The 24,798-nt window shown below is 45.1% G+C and overlaps 1 protein-coding gene across 2 annotated transcripts in view; it reads left to right on the forward strand.

The window, feature by feature from the left end:
- The window catches only part of LOC119187558 (retinoic acid receptor RXR-alpha-B), a 123,666-nt gene that overhangs the window by 82,836 nt on the left and 16,032 nt on the right, over positions 1–24,798 (forward strand). Inside the window, exon 3 of one of the 2 annotated variants that reach the window (XM_075878687.1) lies at positions 22,816–23,117. The exons of the other annotated variant lie outside the window; for it this stretch is intronic. Within the exon in view, the coding sequence (XP_075734802.1) occupies positions 22,816–22,895 (80 nt within the window). The 3' untranslated portion in view covers positions 22,896–23,117. Of the gene's footprint in view, positions 1–22,815; positions 23,118–24,798 lie in introns of those variants that run through there. 2 annotated transcript variants of the gene reach the window in all.

The following is a 24,798-nucleotide window of genomic DNA, read 5'->3' on the forward strand; positions in this document are numbered from 1 at the left end:
CGTCTACAGACCATGGGACAGTGTACGATGGAGATAGTCGGCGCGCACCCTTCAGATCTGTGGCATGGGGGAGCAGCCGAGCACCTTTTGTTGATTCGGGGAATGCGACCTTTGCGGCAAGCGCCTGTGCTGGGTCCGGTATGCCTTTCCGTCAGCCTCAGTGGCTCCAGGGCTCATTACTGCGTTCTGCGCGGATGGCCGCCCGCGGCGGTGAACGACGAAGAAGCGGCGGCTACGGGGAATTTCTCGGGAGACACCGAGCTGCATGGAAACATTGAGACTTGGTCTGGACATTGGCTCGCCAAGTACCGAAAGCATCGGGACCATTGTTCGCCCGTAATTAAAGTGTCTTCGGATGGCTCGCCTATCACTATCCCTGAGGCTTGAGTTTGTACATTGTTACTTGTTCGGCTTTGTGGGAGAGGGTTTTCTACTGGTGTAGGCCGCGGGGGCGGCCGCCGAAGACGATACACTCGGAATGAGAAGAAAAGATATGCCGCGTGGAGTGGCGACTGGTTTGGTTCCCCGGTAGGGCGGAGTCGGGTCCTACAAAAAAGGGACTACGAGACCTTACGAGGGGGTCAGAGATACGATGCGAAGAGAGTCGAAGAGATAGCGATGAGGAGCGATGAGATGATGACTGGGGCAAAGACTGTACGATGAGGAATGAAAGTTGGGGATAGGAGGCGAGTGAATGGAGCATTCTGAGAGGCACGACGAAGGCGACGATGACGAAGACGATGAAGGCACCGACGAATCGGACAATGACACCAGGAAGAAGCCCTGAGCCCCAACTCGAACAGCCAGCTCCGAGGCCCCCGTCAACATCGACAGTCTTTGAGACGAACTTCATCTCCCTTACTTAAATGAGCTTTGCGGGTAGGGATGCGGTATATTGAGACATTGCGCGGTTTTATTCATTGAAAACTTTATCATTTGTGTCGTCGTGTGTTTATTCTGTATTATTCTGTATTCTGTCACCATTACTTCGCTTATGTATCCTGTTTCGCGTGTCGCGAGTATCTGCTGATGTGTTACAATTTTGTGTAACAGAGATGTCGTTCACGGGCAATATGTGTGTACGCCATTTGCACTTAGTATTCAATTAAATGCGTCCATGATTAAGAAAAGATCGTGACGTCTCTTACTTCCCGGCCCCAGCACGAATCCCTGTATGTGAAAAGTGATTGAGACACGTAGCCAAGAGGGAACGGGATAAAAAGGGGTTGAGTGGTCTTCCCTCTCTTTGGCAATCGGTGGCGTGGCGGGGGACGTGTCAGTTGCACATTCGTCATTAGACACTTTGGAGTGCATTTAGCCATTAGGGCATAGAATATTGTAGTGTGCAATATGTTGTACACTCGGGTATACAAGAGAAGTTTCGTGCATAAGCCAAATATTTAGTCGCGCGTGCGTGTGTGTGCGTGTGTATTTAGCAGTTAGCAGAACCTGCGAACGTTCAATAGAAATGTTATTCTCTGGCTTCAGTATAACTTAGCTCATGTACGAAGAGTCACACTGTAAAATCAGACCTTGCCTGTGTCAGGCTTTCACCAATAAAACGAATCTCTGCCTAGTGAAAACTATCGTAGCGATCGACCCCAGCAAGATCTGTTCCGGCGGGTACTCGTATGACCACTACTGGGTACACTCTAACCGCTGCAGCTTTAATCCCGTCGCTCAGCCAAGTTACAGTGCTCGCGGCTGAGATTCCATCCTAAAGTCTCTTAGAGTGCCGAAAACAATGACAAACACCTTGACACATTTTCCCATGTGCAGATAGATTCACTGCAAAAGCGCCCAGGAATGATATCGTGATTAGTCATCTTCATCATCATCATCAGCCTGACTACGTCCACTGCAGGACAAAGGCCTCTCCCATGTCCCGCCAGTTTACCCGGTCCTGTGCTTGCTGCCGCTAATTAATACCCGCAAACTTCTTAATCTCATCTGCCCATCTAATCTTCTGTCTCCCCCTAACCCACTTGCCTTCTCTGGGAATCCAGTAATCCAGTTAGTTACCCTTAATGACCAGCGGTTATCCTGTCTACGCGCTACATGCCCGGCCCATGTTCATTTCCTCTTCTTGATTTCAACTATGATATCCTTATCCCCCGTTTGTTCTCTAATCCACTCTGCTTTCTTCTTGTCTCTTAAGGTTACACCTACCATTTTTCTTTCCATTGCTCGCTGCGTCGTCCTCAATTTAAGCTGAACCCTCTTTGTAAGTCTCCAGGTTTCTGCTCCGTAGCTAAGTACCGGCAAGATACAGCTGTTCCTCTGGAAGGATACACCTTCCTCTTGAGGGATAGTGGCAATCTACCTGTCACAATATGAGAGTGCTTGCCAAATGTGCTCCACCCCATTCTTATTCGTATAGTTACTTCAACCTCGTGGTTTGGCTCCACGGTTATTACCTGACCTAAGCAGACATAGTCTTTTTACAATTTGAAGTGCTATATTACCTGTCTAGAAGCGCTGCTCTTTTCAGAGGTTGTTGTACATTACTTTCGTTTTCTGCAGATCAATTTTAAGACCCACCTTTCTGCTCTCCTTGTCTAATTCCGTAATCATGAGCTGCAATTCGTCCCCTGATTTACTGAGCAATGCAATGTCATCGGCGAAGCACAGGTTACTAAAGTACTCTCCATCAACTCTTATCCTTAACTGTTCCCATTCTAGGCTTCTTAAAACCTCCTGTAAGCATGCTGTAAATAGCAGTGGGGAGATTGTGTCCCTCTGCCTTACACCCTTCTTGATTGGTATTCTGTTGCTTTCTTTATGAAGCACTATGGTAGCAGTTGATCCCCTGTAGATTTCTTCCAGGATATTTATATATACTTCATCGACGCCCTGATTCCGCAGTGTCTGCATGACGGCTGATATTTCTACTGAATCAAGCGCCTTCTCGTAATCTATGAAGGCTATGTATAGTGGTTGGTTGTATACCCTGTGCATTTCTCTATAACCTGATTGATAGTATGAATGTGGCCGATTGTTGAGTAGCCTGTTCGAAATTGTGCTTGTTCTTTCGGTTGATTGAATTCCAATGTTTTCTTTACTCTGTTAGCAAATACTTTTGTAAATAGCTTGTATACTCCGAGAGCAAGCTTATCGGCCTGTAATTCTTCTAGGTCTTGTCATCTCCTTTCTTATGTATTAAGAAGATGTTAGCGTTCTTCTAAGACTCTGGTACTCTTCCCGTCAGGAGATACCTCGTAAACGGGGTGGTTAGTTTTTCTAACACAATCTGTCCACCATCTTTCAGCAGATCTGATGTTACCTGAACCTCCTCAGTAGCTTTGCCTCTTTGCATGCTCTAAAAGCTTTTCTGACTTCTTCTATCATTACTGGTGGGGTGTCATCTGGGTTACTGCTAGTTTTTATAGTATTTAGGTGGCGGTTGTCTACTGTACAGATCTCTGTAAAACTCCTCCGCTATTTTAACTATCATATCCACATTGGTAGTGATTCTGCTTTCTTTGTTCCTTAGTGCATACATGTGATTTTTGCCTATCCCAAGTGTACTCTTCTCTGCTTTGAAGCTTCCTCCATTTTTCAGAGCGTGTTCAATTCTCTACATGTTATACCTTCTCACATTGTATGCCTTACGCCTATTAATCAACTTCGAAAGCTCTGCCAGTTCTATTTTTTCTGTTGTACTTGAGGCTTTCATGATTTGATGCTTCTTAATGAAATTCGTCGTTTCCTGGGAAAGCTTGCCAGTGCCCTGTCTAATTACCCTGCCTCCAATTTGCGCTGCACACTCCGTGATTATACTCGTCAGATTATTATTCATTGTATCTACGCTAAGGTTGGTTTCCTCACTAAGAGCCGAGTACCTGTTCTGAAGCGAGATTCTGAATTCCTGTACTTTCCCTCTCAGTCCTAGCTGATTGATTGGCTTATTGCGTATTAGTTTCTGTTGTTCCTTCTTCAAGTCTAGGCGAATTCGAGACCTTACCATTCTATGGTCACTGCATCGTACCTTGCACATCCTGCACGATGCCTGGGTGTGCACTCATTATAAAGCCTATTTCGTTCTTAATTTCGCCATTAGGGATCCTCCATCGTTTCGGTTCTCTCATTTTTGGTAGAAGCTATTCCCAATCCGTAAATAATTGCGTTCTGCGTATTCTCCTAGTACCTCTCCTCTGGAGTTTCTAGTACTGATGCCATAATCGTGATAGTAGTACCGCTCCATTTGTTAATCATACCAGTGTGATGGGATGAAAAAGGGCATGTAAGTGGCAGAGTGGGGGGTCACTTAAAAATTTATTCTTCGGGGAAAGTATTAACCCCCAGCCCCTGGCTACGCCACTATGCAACATCGTGGCATGCATGACATTTCACGTCTCCAGCAGAATAACTTGAAAAATAAATATATAAATAAATTAAATTAGCAATTACCGGTGTGGCATACTTTTCTTGTTCTGACACGACACACTTGGGACATTGCAGGTCAGTGGTTGCTCACATGTTTGGGGACTCGCATACTTTTCTTCTTCTTCTGGCACGACACACTTGGGACATAAGCTAGTAGTGGGTAGTCTGCTGAGGAGAGAAGAGGAGTTGGAACAATGGCGGAGATGCATTAATCAACCACGCTGTGTTTTCGGAACCGCGTTTCAGAGTGCTATATTTATTGGTGACCCGGATGTAGTTTGTTTGTTTGTGTTGATTTGCTTTGTATCTTTACTCGTAAACAATGTCGACAAGCAATCTTCGGTTACAATATTTATGCATAGGTGTGAACGTAAATTCTTTGTATTTTTTGGCTCTTGAAGCTATGTGTTTAAATTTAGGTGCAGGTTAAAATTTTACTGGTGGTTAAAATTCGCAAACCGCATGTCTTCAGCGTGTCATTATCATACGGTCTGTTTTTGTGACGTTAAATACCAATGATTACAATTATCTGTGTTCTAGTGCTACAGAACAAACTCAGTCTTGGTTCAGTGGAAGAGTATAGAAGGGTAGCACTTTGAGCACACACCTTCTTTTGGGGATAGGTTATGAACCAGGTAGTTTATTGTTTCTAGTTGTTATACTGGGTGTCTTCTTTTTGAAGATCTGGTTGTTCATTTTTCTGTTTTCCCATGAAATAGGGAATGGCGTTTCTTCATCAAATGTGAACTGTAAATATTACTTCAATATATTTATAAATTCGTTTGTTTTACACACATTGGCTTTACAGTAAAGAAGAAATGTGGGTATGTAGATAATAAAGAAAAACATGCAACATCATGGTCACGACATATTCACGTCTCCAGCAGAATATACGAAAAAATAAATATATATATTGTGAAGAAGAAAGAGCATCGTTGGCAAGCAACATCGCCACCGCTTGGGTACTGGGTGCTGGGCTTCGCTCGCTCGGCTCGTGCTGATCATCGCCGGCATCTGCTGGACCGTTGCTCTTGCACATTCGTGTTTCTTCGTAGGACCACCATCGCAACAGTCGCCAATAAACCCTTTTTCAATTGGTGGACGGTGCTGACATTCCCCGTCGCCTGAACCTGGGTGCTGCCATTCGCCGTCGCCTGAACCTGGAGCTGCGCAACCGAACGCTACCTCCCATCATGGCTACCAACAACGCGCAACCTGGCTCTTCCACTCCATCCCCCAGCAACCCCGGCGTTCTTCGTTTGCGAGAGCCCAAGGTCTTTAGCGGAGCTGATGAGACCGACGTGGAAGACTGGTTCGCTAACTACGAACTGGTGAGCGCAAACAACAAGTGGGCTGACGCGGACAAATTGACTAACGTCATCTTTTACGTCACTGACGTGGCCGAAATGTGGTATAACAACCACAGAAACGACATTACGACGTGGTCCATCTTTAAAACCTTGTTTGCTGACGTTTTTGACCGACCCGCAGTCCGCAAGTCCAGAGCCGGACAACGCTTGCGGACTCGCGCACAAAAGCCAACGGAATCTTTCACCAGCTACATCGAAGACATTATTGGTCTTTGCAACCGTGTGAACACCACCATGCCCGAGTCGGAGAAGATTCAACACATCCTCAAAGGGATAAATGACGGTGCATATCAGCTGCTCCTGGCTCGTAATCCTGCTACGGTTGCGGAACTTGCCACTTTGTGTCAAAGTTTCGACGAGTTGAGCAAGCAGCGCGCCCTGACTCGGCCATTTTCCTCACATGCCGACTCGCTATCCAGTCTCACTTCTGTTCCCGACCACTCACCAACCCTGCAAGAGATTAAAGACTTCGTGCGTGAAGAAGTAGCTCGGCAACTGTCGTTGATTCTCTTCACGCAGCAGCCGCCGTCCTCTCGTCTGCCCTCACCACTCCGCGACGTTATTGCCGAAGAGGTAGCTCAGGCTGTTCCCCTCGCTGCCCACCAGCAGCCTGTGGCCAGGCCTGTTGCCCATGCGCCGGCTATGCAGCCCGTGGCCGCGCCTCTTACGTATGCCCAGGTGGTACGCAGCAGACCCCGCCAGCAGCATTTGCCACCCATGTCTTCAGTCGCTCCCCACTCCGCCCCTTTTTCGACACCTTGGGCCGCACCACGAGTCAGCGATTCCTGGCGCACTCCTGACAATCGACCGATCTGCTACGCCTGCGGTACTCCAGGACACGTGGCACGATATTGTCGCCGTCGCTTCCAACCACTCCACGACGCTACTCGGCCGTTACCGTATGACCCACAGCCCATGCACATACCTGCTCCCTATCCCTCACCGCAGTATGGATACACTAACCTTCCTGAGTCTCGGTCACCCCAGCCCTCACCTCAAACTCACTCTCTCCGCTCCCCATCTCCTCGCAGGCGATCACTGTCCCCAATGCGTCCTAGACCCGCTTCCTCCAACCGGGAAAACTGAACGCCGCAGTTCCAGAAGCAAGAACTGCGCCATCGTCGAAATGCTCAAGTCCTCGCACTTCACCAGCTAACGTCGTCGCTATATCTGTCAATGGTGTTTCTACCTTTGCCCTCGTCGACACAGGTGCTGCCGTTTCTGTTATAGCCGCCCAGCTCTGCCGCTCCCTACGCAAAGTGACCACGCCGCTCTCTGGAATATCGCTTCGTACAGCTAGCGCACAACAAGTTCGACCTCTCTGCACCTGTACGGCCCGCATATTCATCCAAGGCTCTATGTACGTTGTCGACTTCATCGTCCTTTCGGTGTGCTCGCATGACGTTATCCTCGGGTGGGACTTTCTGTCAAATCATCATGCCATCATCGACTGCGCACGCGCTGAAGTTCAATTTTCGCACCTGTGTGACGAACCTTTGCACGAAACCCTTGAGCGGTCGCCAAAACTTGTCGTGCGTGAGAACACTGAAATTCCGCCAGCCTCTCTTGCCGTTGTCCCGGTTTGCTGCGATGACTATAATGATGCTACAGTAATGTTTACACCTTCCGACATTTTCATGAGCCGCAGAGCCGTTTCCTTGCCTTTCGCTACACTCGACGTCACTGCGGGCCGAAGCAATATTTTCGTCCACAACCCCCTTTCTGCACCGCTTACGCTACTTGCCGGCGAATGTCTCGGTCGAGTGGAGTACCTCGATTCCTCTTTATTCCTTAACATGCCAGACGAATCGTGCAGTAGCGCCTCGACCGAACTTCATGCCCTTTCCCCACTGGAATGCTCATCGAGTGACACCTTCTCGAGTTCCATCGCCGACACCTGAAGTGCCCATGAACGCGCCGAGCTTCTTAATCTCCTCCAGCACTTCGCGAAGTCATTCGACGTTTCTCAGCCGCAATGGGGTCGGACTTCCGCAGTGCACCACTACAATGACACCTGTTCGCACCAGCCATTGCGTCAAAGACCGTACCGTGTCTCTGCTGCAGAACGTCACGTCATCAACGACCAGGTCGAAGAGATGCTACGCCGTCGCGTTATTCAACCATCGCACAGTCCTTGGGCATCTCCTGTCGTTCTAGTTCGAAAGAAAGATGGATCGATTCGATTTTGCGTCGACTACCGGCGATTAAACAAGGTGACGCGGAAAGACGTCTATCCATTAGCGCGCATAGACGACGCCCTTGACAACCTCCAAGGAGTCGAATTCTTCTCCTCCTTAGACTTAAGATCTGGATACTGGCAGGTTCCTATGGCAGAAGCTGATCGCCAGAAAACTGCGTTCATTACACCAGATGGCCTGTACGAATTTAACGTAATGCCATTTGGTCTTTGTAATGCTCCTGCCACGTTTGAACGACTCATGGACAACACACTGCGTGGACTGAAGTGGTCTGTGTGTCTATGCTACCTCGACGACATTGTCGTTTTCTCTCCCGATTTTCCTACGCATCTGCTTCGGCTCCAACTGGTTCTGACGTGTTTAACCAACGCTGGGCTCCAACTGAACCTTAAAAAGTGCCGCTTCGCCGCGCGAGAGCTGTCCACCTTAGGGCACATCGTCTCCAAGCATGGTGTTCGACCCGACCCTGCAAAACTGCGAGCTGTCGCTGAGTTCTCGAAACCTACTACACTGAAAGAATTACACAGTTTTGTCGGACTATGCTCGTACTTCCGGCGCTTCATGCGAAATTTTGCATCGATCATGTCACCACTGACCAACCTCCTACGCGGTGATGCAGACCTTTCATCCTGGTCTTCTGACTGCGACGTCGCGTTTGCCACGCTCCGTAGTCTGCTAACATCTCCTCCAATTCTTCGGCATTTCGACCCAACAGCTGCAACGGAAGTTCACACAGATGCTAGTGGGGTTGGTCTAGGCGCCGTCCTCGCCCAACGCAAGCCGGGCTACTCCGAATACGTCGTCGCTTATGCGAGTCACACACTTACTAAAGCTGAGGCCAATTACAGCGTCACTGAAAAAGAGTGCTTGGCGCTAGTGTGGGCGCTTCGCAAGTTCCGCCCTAATTTGTACGGTCGCCCATTCGACCTGGTAACGGACCACCATGCACTTTGTTGGCTCGCCACATTGAAAGACCCTTCTGGCCGCCTAGCTCGGTGGGCACTGCAAATTCAGGAGTACGACATTCGTGTCATCTATCGCAGTGGACGCAAGCATTCTGACGCCGAGGCCCTGTCGCGTTCGCCTTTACCTCCCGACTCGGCCTGCGGAACCACTGGTACCAACTCCATCGCATCTCTCGACCTCGACTCCTTTACCAGTGAACAACACAAGGACCCGTGGATCGCTTCCCTTTTTAACTGTCTTTCTGGATCGTCAACCACTGCGGTACCACGATCTCTCCGACGTCAAGCTGCTCATTTCGCCATTCGTGATCGGCTGCTACACCGACGCAACTACGCCCCCGAAGGTCGTAAGTGGCTCTTGGTTGTCCCGCGCAGCTTGCGATCACAAATCTGCGCCTCCTTTCACGACGATCCCCAATGTGGTCATGCCGGAGTTTTAAAAATTTACGAACGCATTCGCCATCGCTTCTACTGGCGCGGAATGTATAATTTCGTTCGAAAATTCGTTATGGGCTGTCCTGACTGTCAACGCCGCAAATCACCGCCTTTCCACTCGTCCGGTGCGCTTCAACCGCTTCCGTGCCCTGCCAAACCTTTCGATCGGATCGGAATTGATCTCTATGGCCCTCTACCGACAACATCAGATGAAAATCGGTAGATCATAGTCGCTGTGGACCATTTAACACACTACGCTGAGACCGCGGTCCTTCCAAGTGCCACTGCGTGGGACGTAGCATCCTTCATCCTTCATCGCTTCATACTACGACATGGTGCACCTCGAGAACTACTAAGCAACCGAGGTCGAGCCTTCCTATCAGAAGTCGTCACGTCTCTGCTTTCTGAATGCCATGTTGTTCATCGCAAGACCACGGCATACCACCCGCAGACTAACGGGCTCACGGAAAGATTAACCGCACCCTTGGCGATATGCTCGCCATGTATGTGACATCCGATCATACTAACTGGGATCGCATTCTTCCATTCATCACGTTCACATATAACACCGCGACACAGTCTACCACTGGATTTTCACCTTTCTTTCTTCTTTATGGACGCGAACCATCCCACACCATCGATACTCTCCTTCCATACCGTCCTGACGCATCCGAATGCCCATCTGTGTCCGAAGCTGCCCGAAATGTGGAAGAGTGCCGTGAACTCGCACGCACCTTTACGTCACAAGAACAACAGCGCCAGAAAGAAAACAACGCCAAATCTTCACAAAGCCCCAGCTATTCCCCGGAATCACTTGTATGGCTGGCTGTTTCTTACCGAACCCCCGGCATTTCCTCAAAACTCGTTCCAAAGTACTAGGGCCCATACCGCGTTTTGGAGCAAACCTCGCCGGTGAATTTTCTCATCGAGCCACTTTCCCCATCTGACGACATGCGCAGCCGTGGACGTGACATCGTCCACGTCGCCCGCCTTAAGCCATATCATAGCCCTCTGCTTCCAGACTCTTAGGTCGCCAGGATGGCTCTTTTTCGGCGGAGGCAAATTGTGAAGAAGAAAGAGCATCGTTGGCAAGCAACATCACCACCGCTTGGGTACTTGATCATCGCCGGCATCTGCTTGACCGTTGCTCTTGCACGATCGTGTTTCTTCGTAGGACCACCGTCGCAACAGACGCACATCAACCCCTTTTTATATATATATATATATATATATATATATATATATATATATATATATATATATATATATATATATATATATATATATATATATATATATAAAGATACCTAACACCAACGCTGTCTATGCAGTCCAAGTTTACCGTGCACAGTATTCTGAAAAATGCAATCTACATGCAGAGGTGTGTGCATGTAAACAGTTGAGGTTGCAACTTTACCAAAGACAAACGCAAGACAGATTCGCTAATAACGTTTTAATTAGTAACATATCTACAAACTGCTAAAGAGAACTGTGAAAATTACTCCAACAATAAACATGTCAAGTCACACCGCTGCGCCTTCCGTCGAAATCATTCGGGACTATAGCGCGAAAATAAAATCTTCGGAGCCAGCCCTCAGGAATCATCGATGTTGTATTACATAAATAACTACTCGACATCAGACGGAAGACCCCTGTTAAGCAGAAGTTGCACGGAGTCCTCAATAGTAGCCACCTTTTCTGACTGCAGATTCGTCTTCGCGGTTGCCATTGGGCGGGACACGGTGACGAAGGCGCTGGCGCCGCACTGGCGCCCTTGCCCGACGCCATGACATTCACAGAAGGCGCCTTCCACGTAGGCCGAAGCGATCGAGCAAAATTACTTGCTTCAGCATCGTCGAAAACAAGGCCGAGTCGATGTAGCTCACACTGGTAGCGGGAAGGGTAGCTCCACAGCCGTGGTCACCGATGCCATTGGTTGAGTCACAAGTGAAAGAACGTCGACACACTCGGGATGAAACAGGACCAACCAACGGTGCTGCGGATCTTGGCGGGAACAACTCGGCCGAGGCCAGTAAAGGAACACCCGTCGTAGCTGTAGAACGTGCCAGGCAGCAGGATGATGTCCTCCCCAGGGGCTGGTAATGGAGATCCAAAGCTACTCGGCTGGTGTCGATGTACCTCGACCGAAACGCGGAACATCGCCAATAAGGAAGGCCACGCGATTCGGCATCTGAACTCGAAGCAGCTCTTCTGTGGAAGTGGGAACGTGCAGAAGAAAACGTAGCGCAGCGTTTCATGGCGAACGTCCCCTTCTTCTTCATCTTCTTCTTCTGATGGCTCTTACCCAATGGAGGGAATTGGGTGAGTATTAGGTGAACGTTTTTTGGTTGTTTCTTCGCATTACTCCTCTTAAAAGCTTGGGATAGGCAATACAACAAATTTATTTACTATATAATAATATTGAAATAGTTGGATGAAAAGTCTAATTGGATATACTTTTATTCTGACTGATAAATTCCTCCATGCTTTCCCCTTCACTTGCCACGTGAGGCGACGTCGTCTTCATCGTTCGCCTTCCATTGTAAGAACAAATGAGGCGCCATCAAATTGCCGGATATCCGTGATTGTCACAGTACTGATTCTTGTATTTTTTTAGGTCGCTGGTAGGGAGGTAAACTATGTGCAAACATGTGGGTATATTATTATATGAATATTCTTACGGAAACGTATGGTGATGGTAGTGATTTGTCCAGAATTTATTACCGCGGTATTTAAATCATTATTACTTTTTATCAATAACGCTCGTCATAGCCTGCGCTGGGTTTTAGCCGATACGGTGCGAGTCTCATCAGCATCACATTATCATCATTGATATGTGCCCCCATTGAGTTCAGCCTTTAGCAGCGCTCATACCTGATGGCGTGATGCACGAGCCGTACATCATATGACTGTACACACACGCCGGCAAAACAAGGCGCAGCAACCGCCACAACTCCGCTTCGGCTTTCGCAACGTATGATATAGGAAGAATGAAGAGGCCACTTTCTTGACCATGGCGCGTTGTTCCACTGCGCATTTTTCTACTTGGGCAATGTTGGTCTATATTTATGACAGTAGTGATAGAGTTGAAATAAGTCTAATAACCGATAAGGGCAAGCGGTTTATCAGTAGATATTTTTAGGGCACTTTTGAGTGACAGCAGTAAAACTCCCGGTAGATTCCTAAAAAAACGCCTCTGTGCGATCATTTGACATTTGAGCTCAGCCTAGGTCAGCACCGGCGTGCTGTTCCTCACCAAACAATGTAAAACAGAGCTATCGCTCGAAAAAACTCGCCTCACTACGTTCAATTACGGCTAAATTTTTACTCAAAAAATAGAATTCAAGTTGTGTAAAATGTGCTTCCCATGCTGTCCGGTAGCTCGTATGAAGAGTTGACGGTGAGGCAAAATAAAAGAACGCGCAAAACTCGACATCTTGACTTTGCCGACTTTTTTAGGTAATACGAAAAGTACTTTTCTTTGTTTCTCTATTTCAGCATGAGGTGCTTGTAGTTGTCCATCTTTTTATGAGTAAATGTTTATCATTGTTCACAGCGTTCGCGTCAGAAAAATTACACGACTGGTGTCGGTGTGTCCGTGACCAGTCATAACAGGGGCGAACTCCTTATCGGTTAAGTTTTTGGATATGCGCATTAAGCTACTCCGAGTCAGTACAACCTACGTATTATGCTGCAGGCCCGTGTGCTCACATTTTAGGTGCATGCAAAGAACCCCAGGTGGTAGAAATTCCCGGACCCCTTCACTACGGCTTCTCTCATAACCACATGGTAATTTGTCGGTGTTAAACCTGCACATGTCTATCAAACAGCTTTATGGCCATTATATATTTATCTATCAGCTTAAGTTGCATGCTGAGTATGTTAGTAGGTTTTTCTAATGTCATGATTGGCCTGCACGTTTACCTGTGCTGCACATTCGTCATTAGACACTTTGGAGTGCCTTTAGCCATTAGGGCATAAAATATTGTAGTGTGCAATAAGTTGTACACTCGGGTATACAGAGGAGTTTGGTGTATAAGCCAAATATTTAGTCGCGCGTGCGTGTGTGTGAGTGTGTATTTAGAAGTTAGCAGAACCTACGAAGGTTCAATGGAAACGTTATTCTCTGGCTTCAGTATTTCTTAGCTCATGTACGAAGAGTCACACTGTAATATCAGACCTTGCCTTTGTCAGGCTTTCACTATTAACACGAATCTCTGCCTAGTGAAAATTATCGTAAAGATCGACCCCAGCGAGATCTGTTCCGACGGGTACTCCTATGACCACTACTGAGTACACTCTAACCGCTGCAGCTTTAATCCCGTCGCTGAGCCAACTTACAGTGCTCGCGGCTGAGATTCCATCCTAAAATCTCCCAGAGTGCCGAAAACATTGACAAACACCTTGACACATTTTCCCATGTGCACATAGATTCACTGCAAAAGCGCCCAGAAATGATATCGTGATTAGTCATCATCATCATCAGCCTGACTACGTCCACTGAAGGACAAAGGCCTCTCCCGTGTTCAGCCAGTTAACCCGGTCCTGTGCTTGCTGCCGCCAAATAATACCCGCAAACTACTTATTCTCATCTGCCCACCTAATCTTCTGTCTCCCCACAACCCGCTGGCCTTCTCTGGGAATCCAGTTAGTTACCCTTAATGACCAGCGGTTATTCTGTCTACGCGCTACATGCCCGGCCCATCCCCATTTCCTCCTCTTGATTTCAACTATGATATCCTTAACCACCGTTTGTTCCCTAATCCACTCTGCTCTCTTCTTGTCTCTTAAGGTTATACCTACCATTTTTCTTTCCATTGCTCGCTGCGTCGTCCTCAATTTAAGCTGAACCCTCTTTGTAGGTCTTGAGGTTTCTGCTCTGTAGCTAAGTACCGGCAAGATACAGCTGTTATATACCTTCCTCTTGGGGGATAGTGGCAGTCTACCTGTCATAATTTGAGAGTGCTTGCCAAATGTGCTTCACACCATTCTTATTCGTATAGTTACTTCAACGTCGTGGTTTGGCTCCGCGGTTATTACCTTCCCTAAGCAGACATAGTCTTTTACAATTTGAAGTGCTCTATTACCTGTCTAGAAGCGCTGCTCTTTTCAGAGGTTGTTGTACATTACTTTCGTTTTCTGCAGATTAATTTTAAGACCCACCTTTCTGCTCTCCTTGTCTAATTCCGTAATCTTGAGCTGCAATTTGTTCCCTGATTTAATGAGCAATGCAAGGTCATCGGCGAAGCGCAGGTTACTAAAGTACTCTCCATTAGCTCTTATCCCTAACTGTTCCCAATCTAGGCTTCTGAAAACCTCCTGTAAGCATGCGGTAAATAGCAGTGGGAAGATTGTGTCCACCTGCCTTACACCCTTCTTGATTGGTATTCTGTTGCTTTCTTTATGAAGCACTATGGTAGCAGTTGATCCCCTGTAGATTTCTTCCAGGATATTTATATATACTTCATCGACGCCCTGATTCCGCAGTGTCTGCATGACGACTGATATTTCTACTGAATCAAGCGCCTTCTCGTAATCTATGAAGGCTATGTATAGTGGTTGGTTGTATAATCTGTGCATTTCTCTATTACCTGATTGATAGTATGAATGTGGTCGATTGTTGAGTTGCCTGTTCGAATTTGTGCTTGTTCCTTCGGTTGACTGAATTCCAATGTTTTCTTTATTCTGTTAGCAAATACTTTTGTAAAGAGCTTGTATACTCCGAGAGCAAGCTTATCGGCCTGTAATTCTTCAAGTCCTTGTCATCTCCTTTGTTATGTAATAAGAAGATGTTAGCGTTCTTCCAAGACTCTGGTACTCTTCCCGTCAGGAGACACCTCGTAAACGGGGTGGTTAGTTTTTCTAACACAATCTGTCCTACATCCTTCAGCAGATCTGATGTTACCTGAACCTCCTCAGCAGCTTTGCCTCTTTGCATGCTCTCCAAAGCTTTTCTGACTTCTTCTATCATTACTGGTGGGGTGTCATCTGGGTTACTGCTAGTTTTTATAGTATTTAGGTCGTGGTTGTCTACTGTACAGATCTCTGTAAATCTCCTCCGCTATTTTAACTATCATATCCACATTGGTAGTGATTCTGCCATCTTTGTCCCTGAGTGCATACATCCGATTTTTGCCTATCCCAAGTTTCCTCTTCTCTGCTTTGACGCTTCCTCCGTTTTTCAGAGCGTGTTCAATTCTCTGCATGTTATACCTTCTTACATCGTATGCCTTACGCCTATTAATCAACTTCGAAAGCTCTGCCAGTTCTATTTTTTCTGTTGTACTTGAGGCTTTCATGATTTGATGCTTCTTAATGAAATTCGTCGTTTCCTGGGAAAGCTTGCCAGTGCCCTGTCTAACTACCCTGCCTCCAATATCCACTGCCACTCCGTAATGATACTCGTCAGATTATTATTCACTGTATCTACGCTAAGGTTGGTTTCCTCACTAAGAGCCGAGTACCTGTTCTGAAGCGAGATTCTGCATTTCTGTACTTTCCCTCTCAGTCCTAGCTGATTGATTGGCTTATTGCGTATCAGTTTCTGTCGTTCCTTCTTCAAGTCTAGGCGAATTCGAGACCTTACCATTCTATGGTCACTGCATCGTACCTTGCCAACCACTTCAACATCTTGCACGATGCCTGGGTGTGTGCTGATTATAAAGTCTATTTCGTTCTTATTTTTGCCATTAGGGCTCCTCCCTGTCCACTTGCGGTTTTCTCGTTTTTGGTAGAAGGTATTCCAAATCCGCAAATTATTGCGTTCTGCGAATTCTACTAGTAGCTCTCTTCTGGCGTTTTTAGTACCAATGCCATAATCGTGATAGTAGCACCGCTCAATTTGTAAATCATACCAGCGTGATGGGATGAAAAGGGGCATGTAAGTGGCAGAACGGGGGTCACTTAATAATTTAATCTTTCTGGGAATGTATTAACCCCCACCCCCCTGGCTACGCCACTATTCAACATCGTGGCATGCATGACATTTCACGTCTCCAGCAGAATAACTCGAAAAATAAATATTTAAATAAATTAAATCACCAATTACCGGTGTGGTATACTTTTCTTCTTCTTCTGGCACGACACACTTGGGACATTGCAGGTCAGTGGTTGCTCACATGGTTGGGGACTAGCATACTTTTCTTCTTATTCTGGCACGACACACTTGGGACATAAGCTAGTAGTGGGTAGTCTGCTGAGAAGAGAATAGGAGTTGGAACAATGGCGGAGATGCATTAATAAACCACGCTGTGTTTTCGGAACCGCGTTTCAGAGTGCTATATATATTGGTGACCCGGACGTGATTTGTTTGTTTGTGTTCGTTTGCTTTGTATCTTTACTCGTAAACATTGTCGACAAGCAATCTTCGGTTACAATATTTATGCATAGGTGTGAACGTAAATTCTTTGTATTTTCGGCTCTTGAAGCTATGTGTTTAAATTTAGGTGCAGGTTAAGATTCTACCGGTGGTTAAAATTCGCAAACCGCATGTCTTCAGCGTGTCATTATCATACGGTCTGTTTTTGTGACGTTAAATACCAATGATTACAATTATCTGCGTTCTAGTGCTACAGAAGAAACTCAGTCTTGGTTCAGTGGGAGAGTATAGAAGGGTAGCCCTTTGAGCACACACCTACCTTTGGGGATAGGTTATGAACCAGGTAGTTTTTTTTTTTAAGTTGTTATACTGGGTGTCTTCTTTTTGAAGATCTGTTTGTTCATTCTTCTGTTTTCCCGTGAAAGAGGGAATGGCGTTCTTGATCAAATGTGAACTGTAAATATTACTTCAATATATTTATAAATTCGTTTGTTTTACACACATTGGCTTTACAGTGAAGAAGAAATGTGGGTATGTAGCTAATAAAGAAAAACATGCAACATCATGGTCACGACATATTCACGTCTCCAGCAGAATATACTAAATATATATATATATATATATATATATATATATATATATATATATATATATATATATATATATATATATATATATATATATATATATATATATATATATATATATATATATATATATATATATATATATATATATATATATATATATATAACTCATCCCCTGATGAAGGGAGGTCCCCTCCCGAAACTGTTGGGAAATAAATATATTTTTCCTTGTTGACAACGCTCCCGTTGTGCCATATCCCATACCTTCACGAAGACTAACTGGCCCATTGAATTATTACTCCCACTATATATATATATATATATATATATATATATATATTAATTTATTTATTTAGGTACCCTAAGGGCCCAAATGGGCATTACATAGGGGGGGAATGGGTTGAAAGCCGACACAACATACAATATTGTAAAACGAAAGAATCAACACAACAAAAGTGACATACAATATCATAAAGGCAGCAAAAGTACACAATTGCAAAGTACAGCGTGAAACATATAAAAAAAGTGTAAAAGTGACAGAAAATCTGGTATTTGGAAGGCAGGAACACAAATTTACAGCCTATAAAAGATGAACATGATGAAGACAAGTTACAGGGTATTTAAATAGCTAGAAAAGCGAGGAGTGCGGTTTGAAAAGAAGAGGTGTCTGTTTGGTCCACTAGGCTACTAGGTAAAGAATTCCATTCATTGATTGCCAGAACAAGGGGCGAGTTCTGATATTTGTTTGTTCGGGCAAAAATGGGGCCAACTTTGTGAGCGTGGTCAGCGCGTGCGGACGTATAGGGTGCCGGGAGTATAAATTTGCGAGCGAATGGTGTTGGATGATGGTACAGGGTGTGAAAAAAAGTTAATCTTGACAACTTCCTGCGTTGGGTGAGAGGGGGTAGATTAAGTTCGTCCTTCAAGGCAGATACACTCTGGTATCCTGAGTACGATGACAGAATGAAGCGCGCGGCCTTGTTTTGTACGGATTCAAGCATGTTAGTCAGACACATCTGATGTGGATGCCAGATGATTTGCGCGTATTCTAGTGAAGAGCGGATAAGAGCATTATACGCGTGAAGTCGTGTCTCTGAATTAGCTAAATAAAGGTGACGCTTGAGCAGGCCGAGCTTTTTACACGCCTTCGTAGTGATTTTTTCTATATGGGGGGTCCAGCTTAAATCGGAGGTGAATGTAACTCCCAGATATTTGAAAGATGAAACTGTTTCTATTTTGGCATTATTTATTAGGTAATTATATGTTTCGGATCTTGTCGTAGAAGAAAATTGCACATGCTTAGTATTTTCTACGTTTATTTTCATCAGCCATTTTTCGCACCATTCAGTTAGAGTAAATAAATCATGCTGGAGTGTAGAAACATCATCGGAAGTTACTATTTCTCTAAATATCACACAGTCGTCGGCAAAGAGACGAATTGACGAGGAAATGTTACATGCGAGGTCGTTTATATAAATCAGAAACAGTAAAGGGCCAAGTACTGACCCCTGGGGGACTCCTGATGAGACACCCACTGGGTCAGAAACGTGGTCATTTAATTTTACAGATTGAAAACGGTATGTTAAAAAACTACGAATCCAGTGGGTTGTTTTGTCATCCAGATTAAGGTTACAAATTTTAGCCATTAGACGCTGATGTGGAACCCGATCGAACGCCTTCGACAAATCGACAAAAATGGCATCGGTACAAAGCAACCTGTGCTGCGAAACGTGGAGGTCAGTGACCAGCTAAAAAAGTTGTGTCTGACATGAGAAATGTTTCCGAAATCCGTGTTGATTGCTAATGAAGAAGTTATTCTGATTAAGGTGGGTTACAACATGTGTGAAAAGAATATGTTCCAGCAACTTGCAGCTGATTGAAGTGAGTGAAATGGGCCTATAGTTAAGGGGATCAGACCGGTCGCCAGATTTGAAAAATGGTAGGGTATGGGCAAATTTCCAATCGTCCGGCAAGCAACCTGAATCTAGGGATTGCTGAAGTAACAACGAAAGCAGGTAAGCTGAGTAAGGAGAAGTTATTTTCAAGAGCTTCGCTGTTATACCGTCAGGCCCGGGGCTAGTCTTGGAAGCTAGGTGGTCGATAGCGCATGCCACGCCATGGGCTGTAATTACAATGGGCGTAAAACTGGAATCTATGTTTGGTTTCGACGGATCAAAAGAGTCATTTAAAGGTAGCTCGGTAGTGAAAACTTTGGCAAAGGTTTTGTTAAAATGTTCGGCACATTCTTGCAAGGATAACTTAACCCCGGTTGCATTGGTTAGGACGGGTACCGTGTTTTTCTTCTTGGGGTTTATAATACTCCAGAATTTGCTTGGGTCGGTTTTCATAATACTTGGGAGCGTAATATTAAAATACTTATGTTTTGTCTCACGTATTGTTTGTTCAGTTAAAGTAGAAATCTGTTTGTAGTTTTGCCAGTCATCAGGATCGTTGGTTCGAGTTGACTTTCTGTAGGCCCTTTTTTTCCTGTTTAAAAGCCGTTTGACGTCACGGGTAAACCATGGGTCGTTAGTCCTAGAGGTTATTACCGTTTTTGGAATACAAGATGCCTGAATTTCTTTGAGCTTGTCGCGAAATAGACACCAGTTTTCATTCATTGTACGATCCTGCAACCCAGTTTCAAGATTAACAGTTAAGGTTTCCAGCATATCGTTAATTTTTTGTAAGTCAGCGCGTCCGTAGTTGAAGATTTGTTTTTCTGTTTTAGTTTTGATAGTGCGTGCCACTGATAGTGTGCAGTGTATGGCCTTATGGTCACTTATTTCGTCAATGACGTGTGTGTTAGTAATTTCGGGTTGATTTGTGAGAATGAGGTCAAGCAAATGTGCGCTCCGCGTTGGTTCGCATACTATCTGCGTAAGTTGGTGGTAATCAATACATTGAATGAAGCTAAGGCATTCGAGGCGATTATTTTGCGCAGTGACGGAGTTTGTTGGCCAGTCGATACCCGAGTAGTTAAAATCACCACCTATAACTAACAATCTACTTGGAAATTCGTGCAAGATGGTGCCAATTGTATCGTTTAAACTGTCGACGAAATCTGCGGGACCATCGGGGGGACGGTAACAAGCGCCTAAGACACAAGGTGTATGGCCAATGTGAACGCTGACCCAGATAATTTCTAATGGTGAATCGATGTCTATTTGTAATGGGCGATACTCTTCTTTAACTGCGATCATTACGCCGCCCCCGCGAGAGCCGCACCTGTCCTTGCGAAAAACTTCGAAGTTTGAAGGAAGGGTAAGATGTTTATTATATATATATATATATATATATATATATATATATATATATATATATATATATATATATATATATATATATATATATATATATATATATATATATATATATGCATGCAGTCCGAGTTTACCGTGCACAGTATTCTGAAAAGTGCAATCTACATGCAGAGGTGTGTGCATGTAAACAGTTGAGGTTGCAACTTTACCAAAGACAAACGCAAAACAGGTTCGCTAATAACGTTTTAATTAGTAACGTATATACAAACTGCTAAAGAGAGCTGTGAAAATTACTCCAACAATAAACATGTCAAGTCACACCACTGCGCCTTCCGTCGAAATCATTCGGGACTATAGCGCGAAAATAAAATCTGCGGAGCCAGCCCTCAGGAAGCATCCACGGTGTATTGCATTAATGACTACTCGACATCAGATGGAAGACTCCTGTAAAACTGAAGTTGCACGAAGTCCTCAACAGTAGCCACCTTTTCTGGCTGTAGATTCGGCTTCACGGGTGCCATTGGGCGGGACACGGTGACGAAGGCGCTGGCGCAGCACTGGCACCCAGGCCCGATGCCGTGACATTCACAGAAGGCGCCTTCCACGTAGGCCGAAGCGATCGAGCAAAATTACTGGCTTCAGCATCGTCGAAAACGAGGCCTAGTCGATGTAGCTCACACGGGTAGCGGGAAGGGTAGCTCCACAGCCGTGGTCACCGATGCCATTGGTTGAGTCGCAGGTGAAAGAACGTCGACAGACTCGGGATGAAAGAGGACCAACCAACGGTGCTGCGGATTTAGGCGGGAACAACTCGGTCGAGGCCAGTAAAGGAACACCCGTCGTAGCTGTAGAACGTGCCAGGCAGCAGGTTGATGTCCTCCCCAGGGGTTGGTAACGGAGATCCAAAGCTACTCGGCTTGTGTCGATGTACCTCGACCGAAACGCGGAACATCGCCAATAAGGAAGGCCACGCGATTCGGCATCTGAACCCGAAGCAGCTCTTCTGTGGAAGTGGGAACGTGCAGAAGAAAACGTAGCGCAGCGTTCCATGGCGAACGTCCCCTTCTTCTTCTTCATCTTCCTCTGATAGCTCTTACCCAATCCAGGGAATTGGGTGAGTGTTAGGTGAACTTTTTTTGGGTGTTCACATTACTCCTCTCAAAACCTTAGGATAGGGAATACAACAAATTTAATTACTAAATATAATATTGAAACGGATAGAAGGATGAAAAGTCTAACACGATATACTTTTAGTCTGACTGATAAATTCCTCCATGACTGGCCCTTCACTTGCCACGTGAGGCGACGTCGTCTTCATCGTTCGCGTTCCATTGTAAGAACAAACGAGGCGCCATCAAGTTGCCGGATATCCGTGATTGTCACAGTACTCATTCTTGTATTTCCTTTTTAGTCGCTGGTAGGGAGCAAACAATGTATAAATCTGTGTGTATTCTATTATATGAATATTCTCAGGCAACCGTATGGCATAATACCATTCGTCAAGACAGCGAATTGAAAACTACGCAAAGTTATTTTTTACCTCTTATCCCTGATTTGTCGCACGCTAAAATTGTCGCATTCAATCTTGATTACTGCAGGTTATTGCCGTTGTTCTTCTCGTCGTCATTTTTATTGGTGATGATGGCATTCACTTCAAATTAGTGGAACGTGCCCTCTATAGGGCACCGGTGGATAAAGCGCTATCAGAGTATAAGAAGATGTTCCATTTTTACATTTTGGAAAACATGCACAACAAATGCAAGACAATGAGTGGGTAATCTTAAACTGAACAGTATGGCTTTGTGTTTCTTTCTTTTTGTTTGCATTTATTATTATTATTATTATTATTATTATTATTATTATTATTATTATTATTATTATTATTATTATTATTATTATTATTATTATTATTATTATTATTATTATTATTATTATTATTATTATTATTATTATTATTATTATTATTAAAGGCAGTACGTTTAAACAGACATCTTGTATGCACATAATTTGCCTCCTGAAAATGTCAGTGAAAAAATATGCGTAAATTTGCGATGAGAGAAAAAGACAAATTTGAAAAAATAAACACTTTCCCGTTTTTCCTGCGTAGGCATTTATTTTTCACTTACATTAACCGCCAGATTCTTGCCCAATCCCCCTTAGTTGGTAAGGGCAAGAAACTAGGTGCAACCAAGCAAGGTGGCGTCGATCACGAATTGCTGTGTTCCGTTCTCTTATTCGCGATTCGTGAGACACGCTGCTTCTTATTAAGATGTCGACACGTGCTTACTTTCTTCAGGTCTGCGACTGAAAACATTGCCGCCAGTCGAGCTGCTCTCAATCCGGCCGACCTATCTGCACGATCTTCCAGGGATATAACCTCCTGCTACATAGAACGTTGCACTGCTGCCATGAGGGTCGCTCCGTTCACATAGAAATAGTTGTTCTATGAGGATTCCACAGCATCATTGGCTATGTTCCTGCCCGAAAGCATCGCCGTTATACGCAACCTTTGGCTCAATAAATGTCATCGAAAACCACTGCGTTGGTGTCAACTTAATGCTGCACACCAGTTGCTTTAGGTTTTCGATGACGTCAGCACCAGCCTTTTCATATCATCGCCTCGGCCAAAGCCACCTGCTGTAAAGCCTGCGGCTACGGAACCTGCACCGCACTGCTATGCCGGCCTATTTGACGGTCTTTCTCGCCCCGCGGAACCCTCGAAGCGTACTAGCGGCCTGGGCAGGACTGTGCCTTTGAGCACCCGGTGCAGCCTTTATGTTTTAGCAGAATTCTATCTCATGTAGAACCGCAGTGAGAGCTTTTCTGGCTACGAAGATTTAACACAGTGTCCCGAAGCATGGCTACGAAAAGCGCCGCGGTAAAGTTATTTGTTGGTGTCATTTACTTGTATTAAACTATTTTCTGTTACTTTACGTATAAATGTTGGCAAATAAAAAGTTAGACTGAGTGGACTTACAACCTCCATTTTCATCGGCATGTACGTCAGTTTCTGGTGACGTGTATAGCTTACTCGGTTAAAATACGGTGCACTGTGAACTCTGAACGAATCAGAAAACGCCCAGAAACATAACACACAGCGTACAGGATATTGGAGTTTTTATTATTTTCTTATTTTTTTCCAGGAGAGGTGGGTGGGGCAAGACTATTGTGTCACAGTGGGCTAGACCCTGTATAGAATATCTAAAGGCATGGTTTTCGTTTCGCTGCCATGAATGTCAGTGCAGGATACTGATTTACAATGCGACCTCAAGCTCAAAGGCGCTCCCTTGTTTACTTGTGCTGCTCGGATACGAAGTAAGTAAAGGCATTGCTTACACCTGTTCACACTCTGTGTTGCAAGAATATTTCTTGCCATCAATCTCGAGGTGCATTACACTTCTCCAGTGAGCATCTTGTAGACGCGTTTATTTTTGCGCTGTTTTAAGCTATGAATATGTCACAATTGACTTGCATTCAGACGTTATTCATCTGCCAGGGTACACCCTATACATAAACCTTGATTTTAGGCAGATGATAGCGTCATCAGCGGAGTTTCCAGAACTAAGCCGCAGCTTTTCGCTAGACTGCAAATCACTACAATGATTATATAAACTCAGTTCATCGTAAATGGCCACCGATTGCTACAAGTAAATCATCTTAAACATGAAACTTGCATCGATGTAACACATGACTAAATGTATTGAACGCTATCACCAGCAGCATCCACCGACAATGAAACCACTTTCAATTATTCGCCAGCCTACTGTATTATGAAAGTGTATATACCTCGTAATCAACACAAGAATGCGCTGTTCTGCTTTCTGCGCACATTAGTTGCTCACATTCTACGTCATGGAGAATACGATTCATGTCGACTACAGGATGAGGCATTCATTATCGAGACAGCGCGGCGAGCGAGCAACCAAGCAGGAATAGGTTTCAAATGATGAATGAGAAGTTTCTCAACTCACATATATCTCGGCTGAATGAGGCAAAGTTTGCAAAAGAATGGTGTGTGTGTGCATTCAGCAGCCATGCTCATACACAACTTCCGGTAAGAACCCTGCCAGTAAATCATATGCACTTGAAAACGCTGCATTAACACCTGACAAAGTTGCGAGCAACGTTCTTTCACAGAGAACATATACCAAGAGGGGCATAATAGGAATAGAAAAGTGACACTGTGCGTGGAAGGTGTCCTAGCCAAGTCAACGCTTTATGTACAGTTTCTGAAAAGAGCCATACAGAGCTACCATGTAGTACCATATAGGAGTTGTGT

This window comes from Rhipicephalus microplus, chromosome X (assembly GCF_043290135.1).
Source record: "Rhipicephalus microplus isolate Deutch F79 chromosome X, USDA_Rmic, whole genome shotgun sequence".
NCBI lineage: Eukaryota > Metazoa > Arthropoda > Arachnida > Ixodida > Ixodidae > Rhipicephalus > Rhipicephalus microplus.